Source organism: Portunus trituberculatus, chromosome 12 (genome assembly GCF_017591435.1).
Source record: "Portunus trituberculatus isolate SZX2019 chromosome 12, ASM1759143v1, whole genome shotgun sequence".
In the NCBI taxonomy this organism is placed as follows: Eukaryota; Metazoa; Arthropoda; class Malacostraca; order Decapoda; family Portunidae; genus Portunus; species Portunus trituberculatus.
The window spans coordinates 2,070,539-2,087,231 of record NC_059266.1 but is presented as its reverse complement, the minus strand read 5'-3'; the positions used below and the strand labels follow the sequence as shown (position 1 = coordinate 2,087,231).

Sequence of the window (16,693 nt, the reverse complement as noted above, 5' to 3'; positions counted from 1 at the left end):
CACACTCCATCGAGGAACTGATCTCTATCGACTTAAATCGCAAGGGAATGAAGAGGAGAAAGTACCGTATCATTTGACCCTCTTCTTGGCAATCAGACAGAGAGGGAGAAAGAAAATGACATGTTATATAAAGGTTTTCAGTGTCTTCTACTCACGCACACAGACACACACAAAGTAATTTAAAAGTGTTGTATCATTTGACTTTATATCTAAGCAGTAATAAATAGTAAAACGAGCCTTGTATTAGCATTAACGATCTTTTATTAGCAACATTAGAGTGAAAAGCCATGTTGTAAGCTTATCTATGTTACGGAATAAGAAAAAAAACTTGTTACATTCAACTTTATATATTATCAGTAAGGAATAGTGAGAAAAGCCATAACATTAATCTTCTCTTATCAGCAACATTAAAGTGAAAAGCCGTGTTGTAGTAAGCTTATCTGTGTTACGGAATAAGAGCAAAAACGTATATCATCTAACTTTATATCTTATCACTAAGGAATAGCAAGAGAGCCCTTAACATTAACCCTGTCTTATCAGCAACACTAGAATGAAAAACCGTATTCTAAGCTTATTTGGGTTATGAATGAGAATAAAACTTGTAATATCTAATTTTACATCTTAACAGTAAAGAATAGCAAGATAACATTACCCCTCTCTTATCAGCAACATTAGAGTGAAAACCTGTGTTATAGTAAGCTTATCTATGTTACGGAATAAGAAAAAAACTTGTATTATCAATCTTTATATCTTATCAGCAAGGAACAACAAAAAAAGCACAAAACATCAACCCTCTCTTATCAGCAACATTAAAGTGAAAATCCTTGTTGTAGTAAGCTTATCTATGTTACGGAATAAGATAGAAACCTGTATTGTTAATCTTTATATCTTATCAGTAATTAACAACAAAAAAAGCACTAAACATCAACCCTCTCTTATCAGCAACATTAGAGTGATAAGCTGTGTTGTAAGTTTATCAGTGTCTTCTAGCCCTCTGACCACACACTTCATTGATAGACAGTATAAAAACGCTCTTTGTTATCGATTTCCTTCCCGACGGACTGTGCCAGCGCCCCCTCCCCTCAGTGCACCCATTGTGAGCCTATTGAGGGAATTGATCCACGCCCAGGGTCGCCGCCCCCTAAATGTCACTCATCCTAAAGGTCCCAGTGGTTGTTTTTTTTCTTTTTATGACTATTTTTAATCACATTCATGGCGGTCACTCGTTTTTTGTTGTGTTGTTATTTTGGTCTCTCTCTCTCTCTCTCTCTCTCTCTCTCTCTCTCTCTCTCAGTGTGGTGAATTTTTGTCTTCTTTTTAAGATAATGAGGTTCATTTGGTGCTTTTTATAGTGGTGTGTTTCTAAGCCTATCGAATCGCCGACACACACACACACACACACACACACACACACACACACACACACACACACACACACACACACACACACACATACTGACCTTGCACAGAACTCGGTCATCTGAGAATTTTGCGATACTGCGATGCTTCCAAAGAGAGAGAGAGAGAGAGAGAGAGAGAGAGAGAGAGAGAGAGAGAGACCCGGAGGAGGCGTGTAGCTGCAGGTTGAGAAGGAAAGCGGCCAGTTCATCCTCGGCGGGCAGCTCTATTTTGCTTGAGGCTGACGGATATTGCGCCTTCCTTCTCCTAAAATTCCCTCAGAAAAATGTGGATCAAACTCCTTCAGCCGCAACCTGGCGAGGCGGAAGGGAAAGGTGGGCGAGGGAGAGCCAGTGGTGTCACGCTCTTGTTTTCGCAGACACCCTGACACTTGTCCCATAAACACATGAGTCCCGCGCACTCTCACTCACCTGTACGTACACACCTGCGTTATATGCGTGAATGCGTGCTTATGTACATCTTACATATAATTAAAGCAATCGCACTATTTTCCAAGGGGTTTAGTTTAAGTGACAATGTGTTTTTACTCTTTTCTTATGATGCAAGTGACAGATTAACTACATTTCTACATTATGAACAGAAGAAACACTCTTGAGCAACTGCCTAGTCATCCGTGTGGCCTTGGAAAATAGTCGCGGTTAGAGAGCAAAGATATTCAGCATAGTGACCAAGAGCCTGGCGACAGTGTGTGGGATTTCCGTGACAGAACCGGACACACGTAAAACACACTCACCACTACACGCTCATACCTTTATCCCTCCACACCTCGTCCTGACCTTCCTTATTCCTCATTATCCTTTGTTGTTTTTTGCAATACTAGAGATATATTTGAGACACCTGCTTATCACCTGCCTCACCTGTGCACTGTCCTCATGAGCACTAAGTTAATCTCGTTCTCCTTTCAGCTATCGGCCAGCTGTTGCGGAAGCGTTCAAGTAAGTGCTTTTGTCTCACCCTGTTAGTGTTAAGGTCCTTCTCGCCGCCACGTCACCACTACCAGATTGAAGAACAGAGTCAAATTCCCCTTCATATATAAAGGCATTATATTAACATCAGTGTCAATGAGCCTTATTCTCTCCAATGGTTAGACTGAATTGAAAACAAACACTCAGTTGATTTAATAAGGCAGTGTTATGTGAAGTTGATACTATATTCCTATTGTTGTGTAACATTTTGGTCTGAATGGCTAAGACAAGTTATATTCACAACTGCCATGACATTGCTTAAGTTGTATTCACTCTTTTAATTCGTTTTGTCATCAAATACGTAAATCTGAATGATCCTAAAGAACGTTATATAATAATTACATCTTGAAATATGTATATAAAGTTGTATTCACCTTTAGAAAAAAAATCACAGAAAAGTTTTGCTAAAAAAAATTCCATTTCCTATAAAAAGTTGTATTCATCTTTAGAACAAACACAAGAAAAAGTTCCGTAAAAAAACATTACTTTCCCAATAAAAGAGTCCACCTTTCTCTCAATAATAAATAGGAGAGACACACAAAGATAGAGTTAAAGAGAAAAAAAAAAGTTACGTCCAGAAAACCTCCATTAGCTTCCCTATAAATAGGAACATTCATCTTTGGAAATGAATGACAAAAAATTTGTATTAAAAAAGACCCTGCATTAGATTCCATTTGAAAAGCTGTATTCACCTTTCCCTCAGTAATAAACACGAGTGCGTGACGTGGCGGCGGGCGTCCCAAGTTTGAGCAGCGCGGCTTGAGAGAAACACGGAAATTGAACTCTCTGGGTCACGGAACACCAACTTTTTAGTGTTGAGGAAGGCTGCTGCTGATTGGCTGCCCTCTCCTGCCGTGCTCCGTGGCTCTAGGTGCTTCAGAATTCCGTGTCTCGCTTCAGAAGTACATACGTTCCACACGCCATTAGCTTAGTGGCTGCCGTGCTTGCCTCATGCTTTTTGCTTCAACTAGGAAGTGTGAAGAATATAGGGACGCTCTTTGCTCCTGCAGTGACATTCTGACCCACTATTAATCCCCAGATGTATGTGCTTTTATTCACATATATATGAACACAGAGTAAGATTTTTATATCACTACCTCATGTGTTCCCAATGGATAATCTTGTTTTTCTTTTGAATTTTTGTAAGTTCAGGATTGACTTTTTATATTTTTAACCTGCCCAATCATCATAATTATATTTACTATGAATGAAGATAACAATAATTGATACAAGAATGGTTAACGTGGTACTTTGCATGCTAATACTGTATGTACAGTATAATATCTTTACCTTATAGTGACTAAGATAATTTACAAAGATTTATGTGTATATATTGCTGGTGATGGTTCATGTTTATTAGTTACCAAGATAGTTAACTCACCTGTAACTCACCTGTGACTCACCTGTACAGTGTTTTTATCCTCACCTATTCTTACTCCTCCACTCTTATTTACCTTTCCCAGCTTGTATATATATGCATTGCACCTTCTCACTTCGTCCAATCCTTCCTTCACGCCAGTCCAATCTCAAAACACACACACACACACACACACACACACACACACACACACACACACACACACACACACACACACACACTCCTGCATTCTTCATAATTTACATTTCTCCTTCAAACTTCCATCTTTTGCATCACAGACCTTGAACTTTTCATAAATTTTCTCGTTCCATCTTTTTTTCTTTCTTTTCTTGAAGGTGTTCGTAAGTCTCTCTCTCTCTCTCTCTCTCTCTCTCTCTCTCTCTCTCTCTCTCTCTCTCTCTCTCTCTCTCTCTCTCTCTCTCTCTCTCTCTCTCTCTCTCTCTCTCTCTCTCTCTCTCTCTCTCTCTCTCTCTCTCTCTCTCTCTCTCTCTCTTACACACACACACACACACACACACACACACACACACAAATCAGAGACCTTCAACTTCTTACGGATTTTTACTTATTTTCTTTCATATCGGTTTCCTCCCCCTCCTCCTCCTCCTCCTCCTCCTCCTTCTCCTCCTCCTCCTTCTCCTTCCTTCTCCTTCTCCTCCTCCTCCTCCTCCTCCTCCTCCTCCTTTCACACGACGTACACATTTCTTCGTCCCCCTTTCTTTTTTGTAATGTGTCTTCAGGTGAGTCAGCTCAGGTAGGAGATCTCTGTGTTCTTACCTTGCTATCTCTTGAGGTTTTGTAATCAGGTAAGTGACAGCAGCGTGTGGTTCATGCTGTGTGTGCGTGTGTGTGTGTGTGTGTGTGTGTACTTTCTAATCTGTAATCTTTGTTGTTATCGTTTTAAATCCTACTGTAGGTTAGTGATTGCGTGTATGTGCGTAGGTATATGTGTTGTTTTTACATAGAAATAAAGAGAGGGGGAGTAGGAAGAGGAGAGTGAAAAATAGGTATGTATTTAACTAGAACGATGAAGGTAGATAAAGAGAAGGAGAGAAGAGAAGAACTAAGGGCTTAGCAAACAGAGGAATAAAGGAAAACTTGATAGACAGATGTGGGGGAAATGGAAGAAAAGGAAAATATAAATTAAAGAGAAAGACATAAAAGGTAGATATAAAACAGAGAAGAAGAGAAGGAGAATTGACAGGTGAGACAATAGAGAAGTGAAGAAAAGAAAAATAGAAATAACCAGAGTGGGAGAGAGAGGAAAATAAAGGACAGAGACAAGATAAGAGAAGAGAACAAAGGAAAACCAAGAAAAAAATCATTGAAAATAGGGATAGAAGGAAGGAGGAAAACATAAATAAAGAACAAAGACATGAGATACACGAAGAACAAAGAAGAGGAGAGAAGAGACAGAATTGAGAGGAGAGCAAACATGGAGGGAAATGGGGGGAAAGGAGGTAGGTGGAGGAGGGGAGAGACGGAGACAAGAGACGGGAGAGGAGGAGGAGGAGGAGAGGGAAGACAAGTAATCGAGTGGAGAGTAAATAGCGAAGGAGACAGGCGAGAGGGACACAGGAAGGAGTCTGTTTGAAGAGCCAAACTAGAGACTCTGAAGTTACCAGTCGCTCTATAACGCTATTTTTTTATTCATTTTTCTCTTCCAGGTTATATATTATTTATTTTTTTTCCTCTCCGTCGTGTAGGCTTCTGCGGAATGGCGACGCGGAAGGGAATTCTTGAATGTATCGCTGGGAAGGAAAGGAATTTATCTTTTATTACTCCCAGAATGAAAAAGAAAATAAAGATGTTTTTTATATATATTTTTCTTTATGAGTGTAATTTTGCGTGTTTTCAAATGTGTTAGTTTTTATATTGATTGTTTTATTTGTATATACTCAAGTCTTGTATTCTCTCTCTCTCTCTCTCTCTCTCTCTCTCTCTCTCTCTCTCTCTCTCTCTCTCTCTCTCTCTCTCTCTCTCTCCATTACACCACTTCACTGGCTTTATCTTCGCCTCTTCACTCTCTTTCACGCTCCCTCTTTCTTCTCTTCTGTTCTGCCCACGTGGACACACCTAATATTACACACACACACACACACACACACACACACACACACACACACCTGTTGTACCCAAATGAAGGCAATTTTTCTGACATTTTCTTCTTTGTTTCTTATCATTCTTGTTTTTTTTTTTTCTTTTTAAATTTACTTTTTTTTTTTTTGTGTGTGTGTGTGGAAGTTAAGAGGTGTAGAGATGGTTCGTTTTCTTTATTTTCTGTTCTTTAGTCAGTTTTATTTATCTTCGTTTTGATAAAGACAATATAATCACGTCTCTCTCTCTCTCTCTCTCTCTCTCTCTCTCTCTCTCTCTCTCTCTCTCTCTCTCTCTCTCTCTCTCTCTCTCTCTCTCTCTCTCTCTCTCGAATTCTTATCCTCTACGTCATATTTGGTTTGAAAAATAGAAAGATAAACATGAACTAACCTTTTTCCCTCTCAATTCGTCCTTTTCCGCTCCCTCTGTTCCTGGAAATAAATTGATGGGTTTCCTATTTCTCGTTTCTCCCCTTATATCTCCTCCCACGTCCTCCCACGCACGAAGACAAACCTTTTTATCTCACTAATCTGCTTCCCCACGTTTGCTCTCTCCCACGTCCCTCACTCCGGCCCTGTTTCAAATCAGCTCGGCAAGTTATGGTATCTATATTTGCTCCTCTTCGTCTTCCTTCATCTTCTTCCGCCACACTCGGCCACGTTCTCCTCCTCCTCCTCCTCCTCCTCCTCCTCCTCCTCCTCCTCCTCCTCCTCCTCCTCCTCCTCCTCCTCCTCCTCCTCCTCCTCCTCCTCCTCCTCCTCCTACGAGAAGCTTGTGTCCTAAAACAAATGATTCCGTGATTCATTTCTCCCTTCCAATTTTGCAGAGAGAGAGAGAGAGTGGGGTGAGAGAGAGAGAGAGAGAGAGAGAGAGAGAGAGAGAGACAGAGAGAGAGAGAGAGAGAGAAACGATATTCTCTACATTTCCTATACCTCCCGAGCATTTATTTACCTCCTCCTCCTCCTCCTCCTCCTCCTCCTCCTCCTCCTCCTCCTCCTCCTCCTCCTTCTCCTTCTCCTCCTCCTTCTCCTAGACCTCAAAAATCTCGGCCCCTTCTGTCTTACCCAAAAAAGGAGCCTGTTAACCAAGCCTCTTTAATGTCCTACCAGGCATCCCACACCGTCCTTTGCCCCCCATCCATTCCTCTCCCCCCCTCCCACCTCACCCTTCCCTCTCCTCTCTCCTCTTGTCTCTTTTTACCTATTTTCTTTTTTATGGACGTTCCAAAATTGACCCCAAGAATTGTCCACCATCGCCCCTCTCCTCTTTAACATTCTCCTTAGCTCTCTCTCTCTCTCTCTCTCTCTCTCTCTCTCTCTCTCTCTCTCTCTCTCTCTCTCTCTCTCTCTCTCTCTCTTTGTTTTTTACGAGTTTTTTCCGTGTTTATATGTTTTTTCTTCTTCTTTTATCTTTTATCTATTTCCTATAGTTTTCTTTTCAGTATGTATATATATTTTTCTTCATTATTATTTCCCTTTTTCTCTTTTTCTTCTTCTCTTTCTTCTTCTTCATCTTCATCTTCTTCTTCTTCTTCTTCTTCTTCTTCTTCTTCTTCTTCTTCTTCTTCTTCTTCTTCTTCTTCTTTATATTTATTCTCTCATTTTCCCCTATGTCGTTTCCACTTTTGGCTTTTTATATCTTTTCCTCCCATTTATTTGTTTTTTTTTTCTCTCCTTTCTTTATCCTTTTCCTTTGTATTTCATCCATTTCTTCACTTTTTTTTCATCTCTCCTCCCTTTATCGTCTCCTTCTATTACTTTCTTCTTACTCCGATTCTCCTTTTCAATTTTCTTCTTTAAGCTTTCCTCTCAACATTTCCCTAGTTATTTTTGCCTTTTATAAATATTTCTCTCTATTCTTCCTTTTCCTTATCGCCTTTCTTCTTCCTTCCATTACATATTCCATATTTACTCTTCCCCTTTATCAATTACTTCCTATTAGCATGTTTTCCCATGGGTCATATTCTTCCTCCATCACGCTCTCCTCCTCCTCCTCCTCCTCCTCTTCTTCCTCCACCTCCTCTTCCTCCTTATGTATTGTTTGCCTCCATACCCTCTCTTTATCATTATTCACGCATATCCTCTCCCTTCTCCTCCTCCTCTTCCTTTTTTATTATGCGTGAAGGAGGTCGGTCAGGGGCAGAAAAAAAAGAGAGAGAGAAAAAAAACACTTGTCGATCTCGGAAAAAATAGCTAACCATAGAATACAGCCAGGTTTTCTGTCCCATTTCTTTGTTCTACCTTACATTTTCTTCGTTCTTTCCTCGTTTTCTCTCCGGCCACAAACCAAACAAACACGTCTTGAGTAAAGTATAAGAACTCGTTGAAAGAGATTTAGTCAGAGAGAGAGAGAGAGAGTAGGATTAGGAGAGTGAAACGTAAAGATTTGGTATGAGAAAATAGGAGAGAAATTAAAGGTAAATATTAATGAAAGAAAGGAAATTTAGATAGATAAAGAGGAATTCTAAGAGAGAGAGAGAGAGAGAGAGAGAGAGAGTAGGATTAAGAGCGTAAAATGTAAAGATTGAGTATAAAAAAAATGAGAGTAAATATTAAAGAAAGGAAGGAAATATTAGTAGATAAAGAGAAATTATATAAAGAGAGAGAGAGAGAGAGAGAGAGAGAGAGAGAGAGAGAGAGAGACTAACTAACTCTGAAAGGAAGATTTGTAGTAGTACACCGCACTCGTTCACCTCTTCAAAAGTCCTCATCTCCTCCTCCTCCTCTTCCTTCTCTTCCTCCTCCTACCCCCTCCTCCTCCTCTTCCCTCATCCTTATCCTCATCCTCATCCTATCAAAAGCGCTTCCTTCTCTTTGACTCAGCTCTCAGACCCCCATTAACTAACTGAATCGTCGAGAGAGAGAGAGAGAGAGAGAGAGAGAGAGAGAGAGTTATGTGATAGGGTTTGGTCATCGTTAAATTCTACTTCTCTTTATCTTTTTCCTATTTCTCATGAAGTGTAACCCTCTCTCTCTCTCTCTCTCTCTCTCTCTCTCTCTCTCTCTCTCTCTCTCTCTCTCTCTCTCTCTCTCTCTCTCTCTCTCTCTCTCTCTCTAGCGTCTCACTTTTCATCTTTGTCCACTTTCTTTCTGCTTTTTTTTTTCTTTTGCTCATTTTTTCGTCTTTTCTTCTCCACCCCCACTCACTTCTTCCTCTTGAGCGCTCATTAAACCTGCCATATCGCTGTCCTTTCTCCGCTCTCACTTTATCCTCTCCTCCTCCTCCTCCTCCTCCTCATCCACGCTCTCCATCAACACCCAGTCTATCTCTCCCCTTCTCCTCCTCCTCCTCCTCCTCCTCACTCCTCCTACACCTCCTCCTCTTCCTCTTCTCCTCTCGGCCACCTCAGCAAACTGATAAGCTGAAGAACCTTGTTGCTCCACCACTCTATCCTCTCATCCTCTCACTGCCTCTCTCTCTCTCTCTCTCTCTCACTCACTCACTCTCTCACTCCCCTGTTCTGCTGAATCGTATCCACCCATCTCTCCCTCTCTCTTTCTCACTCTCATCCTCTCCTCTCCTCTCCTTGTGTTTTTTGACTGATTACTTAAACTGCTACTTTTAAACTCTCCCTTTTCGTGTTTTGTGAGTTTTTCTTATCACTTGTTCGTGTTTGTTTTACGTTTTCTATTTAATGTTGATCTCATTCGGTTTTTTTTTTTTTTTTTATGGTATACTGTGTTAGTTCTTTCATTTGTTTGTGTCTTTGGATTTTGTTGTGTGATGTTTTGCGTTTTTTTTCTCTCTGTTTGCTCTCTCTCTCTCTCTCTCTCTCTCTCTCTCTCTCTCTCTCTCTCTCTCTCTCTCTCTCTCTCTCTCTCTCTCTCTCTCTCTCTCTCTCTCTCTCTCTCTCTCTCTCTCTCTCTCTCTCTCTCTCATTCCAGGCCTGGTATAATGAGAATGGGGTCATTACCTTGTAGTAATTGGCTTATCATTGTAACCTTCTCTTCGCTCCCTTGCCACTTGGCCACGTGTTACGAGAGAGAGAGAGAGAGAGAGGATCATATTTTCTCTCCATTATTGTGTTTTCTTTATCTTTTATCTTCTCTCTGTCATGGCTTGTTGTTCCCTGCTGTCTTTTGTCGTGTATTATTTCCTTTTGCTTCTTTTTCCTTCCTTTATTACCTTTATTTCTCTTCCTTGTTCTCTTTTAAGGTGTTTATTTTTTTCTCCTTTTTCTTCTTTATTCTTGTACATCTTTCCATAACTCCTTTTTTTTTTTTTCTTCATTTTCATCTTCCGTCTTGCCATTTTTTCCTTTCATCCATTCATTCTTATTTCCTTCTTTCCTTCACGCTTTTCTTGTTCTTTTTTTTTTCATGCCTCGCCTTTCTTCCTTTCTTCCTCGCTTTATTTATATCTTCTCATCGCCTCATTTCTCTTCCCTGTTTTCTATACCCTCCCCTTCCATGCTGTGTCTCCCTTTCATCCTCCCTTTCATCCTCCTCTCCCTTCATCTGCCTTAAACGTCTTACTTTTCCTTTCTTATTCTTTTCCTTTATTTCTACTTTTCATCGTTTCATTTTATTTTCTTTGTTTTCGATAAATGTCTTACTTTCTCCATATTTCCTCTTTTTCTTCTTTTTTGTCCTCTTTTTTTATTTCTTCTGCTTTCCTTGTGTGTTTTGTTCTCTTTCACTTTATTTATTGTTTTTCTCTTCTTCATTTCCTTCATTATCCATGTTTTTTTTTTACCCAATTATTTCATTTTTCTTATTTACTGCTGTATTTTGGTTTAAGTTTTCTCTATTTTTTTCTTCCATGTCTTCCTTCCCTACTTTGTTTTCTCCTTTTTTTTCTTTCGTTTTTCCTTGTTTCTTTTTTCCTCTTGTTTTCTTCTTTACTTCACTACTTAATACCTCTACCTCTTCTTATTTCTTCCTTCATATTTTCCCTCCCTACTTTCTACTTCCCTTTCCTCCTTCCTTCACCTCCTCTCCTCCATATTTCCTTTATTCCTCCTTTACCTTCTCATTCTGTTATTCTTTCCTCCCTTCCCTTATCTTCTTTTTCCTTCCTTTTTTTTCCTTCCATTCTTTCCATCTCCTTACCTCCACTCCACGCTGCTCTTTCCTCCCTCCCTCCTTTCCTCCCTCCCGCTCCTCATCTCCAGCTTATTTCTCTCCCTCCTCTCGACATCTTATCTCCCTTCCCATCCTTTCACTCCTGACAACTTAAACACAGCTCATTCCTTTATACACTGCAGGATAAGGAGCTGCTCTTCTACAGCCCTTCCTTATACTGCTATTATTAGTATTTTACCCTACCTCTACCTGCCTCCCCTTCCCTCCCTTTCTCTCTCACTCTCTCTCTCTCTCTCTCCATCTCTCTTTCTCTTTCTCCCTTCCTCAGCTGCTTGTAGTGAAGAGCTCATTAAAAATAGTCCTTGTATGCTCTATTCTGTTCCCTCTCGGATTATATAGCGCTTTAGTCGTCGTCCTCCTCATTTTTCTCTTCTTCTTCTTGTTCTTCTTCTTGTTCTTCTTGTTCTTGTTCTTGTTCTTCTTACTTCTCCTCGTTCCCTTCCTCTTCATCTCCCATTTTCCTGTCTTCTTAGCCATCTCTCTCTTCCTTTCAAGTCTCTCTCTCTCTCTCTCTCTCTCTCTCTCTCTCTCTCTCTCTCTCTCTCTCTCTCTCTCTCTCTCTCTCTCTCTTTCCCGTCCGTTTGTTTTTTTGGGGTTTCTTTCTTTAATTCTTCAAACAATTACTTCGTCTTACATTTTCCTCACTTCATCTGCTTCGTTTGCTCTCTCTCTCTCTCTCTCTCTCTCTCTCTCTCTCTCTCTCTCTCTCTCTCTCTCTCTCTCTCTCTCGCTCTCGCTCGGCCATTAACTCCCGTGAAGGCAAGCGAGGCGGATGTGGCGTGTGTTTGACTTCCATTTAGCATTTCTTTGATGGTTTGTGCCGCCAGTTGATGCTTCAGTCCGGCCAGACGAGAGGAGCGCCAGGTCAGCCTTGTCAACACGCTTCGACACTTGACTGGCTCTTCAAATAGGGCGGCGGATACTTCACTAATGGGATTGGTTAATACTGGTGATGGCTCGCTCGCTAATTCACGCTAATTCCGTCCCTTTGATCTTGTGTCGTTCGTCGTCGTCTTCTTCAGATTTGTATACTTGTAGTGGGTGTTTTGAATGAATGAATGAATAGATAGGTGGGTGGATAATGGATGGTGATTGATAGCACATTGTTAGTTTCGAGTTTCATCCTAGTTTATTTGTGTGAACTAGTTTTTTGCAGTCTACTTTTCTTTACGTCGCTGTTTTGTTTAGCCTAGTTACTTCTCTCGGAACTCTGACCAAGGATAAAAGATGCTCTAAAAAAAAATGATACAGCCATTCAAGATGCTAGCTAGTCCACCAAGAGTGCAGTTGAAAGGGTTATCCAGAATTAGAGAAGTGTCTTGAAAGCTTCCTCTCGAGACAGTTCAAGCCTGAGATGGGAGGGAGGACAGTAGCAGATACAGGGCTCCAGAGTTTACCGTTCCTGTGTTTGGTGAGGAAATTAGAGACACACATTATTGAAACCAAAGGGACTGCCACGTGTAGGCCTATCTCTCTCTCTCTCTCTCTCTCTCTCTCTCTCTTGATTGTTGTTTTAATTGTCGGTTTTAAAGGGAATATGGTTTATGAATAGGAAGAAAGTCTTTTGAATAGATAGATAGATAGATAGAGAGAGAGAGAGAGAGAGAGAATATCCTTATCACTTAATCAGCATATTCATATCCTGTCTTCATCTACTATTCACTTCTCATCTATTGTTATCTGCTGATCAATCCTCGTAAACTATTAATCTAAATTTACATCTATTTTTTTTTTTCAACATTTTCATTGATTTTCTCATAACAATCTAGATCATCTTCCTCTCACGGAATTTTAATATTTTCATGAGGTAGGGAGATTATTATTCTCTCTCTCTCTCTCTCTCTCTCTCTCTCTCTCTCTCTCTCTCTCTCTCTCTCTCTCTCTCTCTCTCTCTCTCTCTCTTCCATTATCCATTCCTTTCTTTCTTATTCTCTTTACCACTACCTTATTTACTTCTTTCCTGACCTCCTTTTCTCTCTTTTCTCTTTCTCTCCCTCATTCTCGTCACTTTCTTATTTTTCTTTCCTTTTTCTTTTGTTTGACCTGCTGTAATGCTACATTCACTCACACACTCTCTCTCTCTCTCTCTCTCTCTCTCTCTCTCTCTCTCTCTCTCTCTCTCTCTCTCTCTCTCTCTCTCCCCCCTTCAGGATTAAACGGAGATACAATTCATATTTTCCTTCGTTACTCTTCTACTGATGAAATGAGTATTTTCTGTGTTTTGTCGATAAAAACAAAGTTAATATAATTGTGCTTTTGTCAGGTAACGATAGTCCTTTGCTTTCTTTATTTTGTTATATTTGGATTTTGGCCTTCACTTCCAGAGAGAGAGAGAGAGAGAGAGACTGTATGTGTATGTGTCGAGAGAAGGATGTGGATATCATGTATGTATTTTCATTTGTGAGTGTGTGACTGTGTGGAGGGGCAGAGTGTGTGGCTGTGTGGAAGGGCAGAGTGTGTGGTTGTGGTTGTGGCTGTGTGGAAGGGCAGAGTGTGTGGCTGTGGCTGTGTGGAAGGGCAGAGTGTGGCTGTGTGGAAGGGCAGAGTGTGTGGCTGTGGCTGTGTGGAGGAGCAGAGTGTGTGGTTGTGACTGTGGCTATGTGGAGGGGCAGAGTGTGTGGCTGTGGCTATGGCTGTGTGGAGGTTGAGTTTGTGGCTGTGGCTGTGTGGAGGGGCAAAGTATGTGGCTGTGGCTGTGTGGAGGAGCAGAGTATGTGGCTGTGGCTGTGTGGAGGGGCAGAGTATGTGGCTGTGGCTGTGGCTGTGTGGAGGGGCATAGCGTGTGGATGTGGCTGTGTGGAGGGGCAGAGTGTGTGGCTGTGGCTGTGTGGAGGAGCAGAGTGTGTGGTTGTGGCTGTGGCTATGTGGAGGGGCAGAGTGTGTGGCTGTGGCTATGGCTGTGTGGAGGTTGAGTTTGTGGCTGTGGCTGTGTGGAGGGGCAGAGTATGTGGCTGTGGCTGTGTGGAGGAGCAGAGTATGTGGCTGTGGCTGTGTGGAGGGGCAGAGTGTGTGGCTGTGGCTGTGTGGAGGAGCAGAGTATGTGGCTGTGGCTGTGTGGAGGGACAAAGTGTGTGGCTGTGGCTGTGTGGAGGAGCAGAGTATGTGGCTGTGGCTGTGTGGAGGGGCAGAGTGTGTGGCTGTGGCTGTGGCTGTGTGGAGGGACAGAGTGTGTGGCTGTGGCTGTGTGGAGGGGCAGAGTGTGTGGCTGTGGCTGTGGCTGTGTGGAGGGGCAGAGTGTGTGGGTTGCGCACGTAACCTTGGTGGCTCCCTGATCAATAGACGCATAGCGGTGATACGTCCGGGGTATGCCAGTCATGGTGCCTCGCCTCCCGCCTCAGATTCTGCCCAACCTCTTTCCTCCTTCTCCTCCTCCTCCTCCTCCTCCTCCTCCTCCTCCTCCTCCTGGTAGTTGTCCTTCTTCTCTTCCTTTTCGTCCTCCTCTTCCTCTTCCTCTTCCTTTCTTCCTTCGGGTCGTGGTTCTCCAGCTCTTCCCTTCCCTCGTCATCCTCATCCTCATCTTCAAGTGCCATCTCTCTCTCTCTCTCTCTCTCTCTCTCTCTCTCTCTCTCTCTCTCTCTCTCTCTCTCTCTCTCTCTCTCTCTCTCTCTCTCTCTCTCTCTCTCTCTCTCTCTCTCTCTCTCTCTCTCTCTCTCTCTCTCTCTCTCTCTCTCTCTCTCTCTCTCTCTCTCTCTCTCTCTCTCAACCTTCCTCCTCCTTCCTATTGTCTTTTATGCCACGTTTTGTGACCGATCTTGTCTTCCCTTCTTGTTTGTTTTTCGTCTGTTTTATCTTCTCTCTGCCTTTTGTCGTTTTATTTTCTTGATATATTCTCTCTCTCTCTCTCTCTCTCTCTCTCTCTCTCTCTCTCTCTCTCTCTCTCTCTCTCTCTCTCTCTCTCTCTCTCTCTCTCTCTCTCTCTCTCTCTCTCTCTCTCTCTTTTCCCCTTCATGGTCACACTTCACACTCCTCCACACTCCACCTTCACTCCTTCTCCCCCTCCTTTCTCTCTCTCTCTCTCTCTCTCTCTCTCTCTCTCTCTCTCTCTCTCTCTCTCTCTCTCTCTCTCTCTCTCTCTCTCTCTCTCTCTCTCTCTCTCTCTCTCTCTCTCTCTCTCTCTCTCTCTCCCCCTCACTCTCCCCCTCCTCTCTCACCTTCTCTCACTTAAAGCTGCTCACTCTCTCCTCCACACTTGCACACAGGGCGCATCTCTCTCTCTCTCTCTCTCTCTCTCTCTCTCTCTCTCTCTCTCTCTCTCTCTCTCTCTCTCTCATAATGACCGTTACAGTGACACTGAGCAATTACTATTACTACTACTACTACTACTAATGCTACTGCTACTACTACTACTACTACTACTACTACTACTACTACTACTACTACTACTACTACTACTACTTTATCCCCCACCACCACACTGTACTCAATATTGCTAATGCCACTAACACACACACACACACACACACACACACACACACACACACACACACACACACACACACACACACACACACACAATAGGATCAATCGCCCACATAATCTAAAAAGTTTCTCCTTCGTACTTTAAATAGCATTGTGTCACCTTTCCTTTATTCGTCATCTTTTGGTCACAACCTTACTTACACACAAGTAGTCCATTGATAGTAGTAGTAGTAGTAGTAGTAGTAGTATGGTTTGTTGGTGTTGGTATTTTTAACGTAAAAGAGAAGAAATTAATGTTACTAATTAACATATTTTATAACAAGTACTTTAAATGCTGTTGTGTTTTTTACTGGAATCAATTTTGTCGTTTTTGAAGCATTTTCATATCCTTTCCTTCTAAATCATCTTCAGTGTAGTAACGGTAATAGTATTAGTAAGGATGGAGGTTTTTGTGGTAGTAGTAATGATATGGAGTTTAGTAAATGTGTGGTAGGATTTTTTTTTATTTATTTATTTATTTTTTTTTTTTTTTTTGTACATTTTCAATCCCTTTAGATAACTTCCCTGGTGGTGCCATAGGCCGTATTCAGAAACGCCATCCCTTCTCAAAACGACAAGTTTCCAAGGCCACAGAGACAACTAACAGGGTTTTCAAGATAGTTTCTCCTTTTGATAAAGTAGAATTCTTGCCAATCTATCACCAGAACCATAAAAATACTCTTAAAAACACGACCATCTTCAACTGGAGCCTTTGGAAAGCAGTGAGGGTGAGAGAGCAAAGCGTTTCAGAATTCGGGCTTATGTATAATCGTAGTGGTAGTAGCAGTTGGTGGTGGCGGCGGCGGCGGTGGAGGTGATGGTGGTGGTGGTGGTGGTGGTGGTGGTGGTGGTAATGGCCGAGGTTGTGTCAATGTAAGAGAATTCCCTCGGGTCTCGGCGCAACTCTCCCTGCATTTACTGGTCAAGTCTTAGCCGAGTCAAGCCTTTGTAACTTGGTTCACATGCAGTTTCCCGGGACTTAGACTCTCCTCCTGCCACTAACTACCCTCTGACTGGCCCTGTTTCGCTCCCTCATCCTCCTCCCTCCCCTCTCCTTCCTTCTCCTTCCTTTCATCTCCCCTCTCCCTCCAGCACTGCCTTGGTGTCTCTGTCTCTTCTCCCCTCTTTTTTCTTCTCTCTTAGTCCTTTTCGTATTTCTTCTTTTTTTTGTATTTTTTACTTTTTCTTCTCTTCCCTTCCTCTGCCGTGGGTGTTATCTATTCACTTTTTTCCTTGTTCTTGTTCTTCTTGTCTCCTTGGTCTCTCTCTCTCTCTCTCTCTCTCTCTCTCTC

The 16,693-nt window shown here is 42.0% G+C and overlaps 1 protein-coding gene across 14 annotated transcripts in view; it reads left to right on the top strand.

Moving 5' to 3' along the window:
- LOC123502697 (gamma-aminobutyric acid receptor subunit beta-like) overlaps positions 1-16,693 on the top strand; it is a 169,393-nt gene that overhangs the window by 19,884 nt on the left and 132,816 nt on the right. For 13 of the 14 annotated variants that reach the window (XM_045251890.1, XM_045251889.1, XM_045251887.1 and 10 more), the window contains exon 2: positions 2,325-2,354. The exons of the other annotated variant lie outside the window; for it this stretch is intronic. In XM_045251890.1, coding sequence (XP_045107825.1) covers positions 2,325-2,354 — 30 coding nt within the window. The remainder of the gene's footprint in view (positions 1-2,324; positions 2,355-16,693) is intronic. 14 annotated transcript variants of the gene reach the window in all.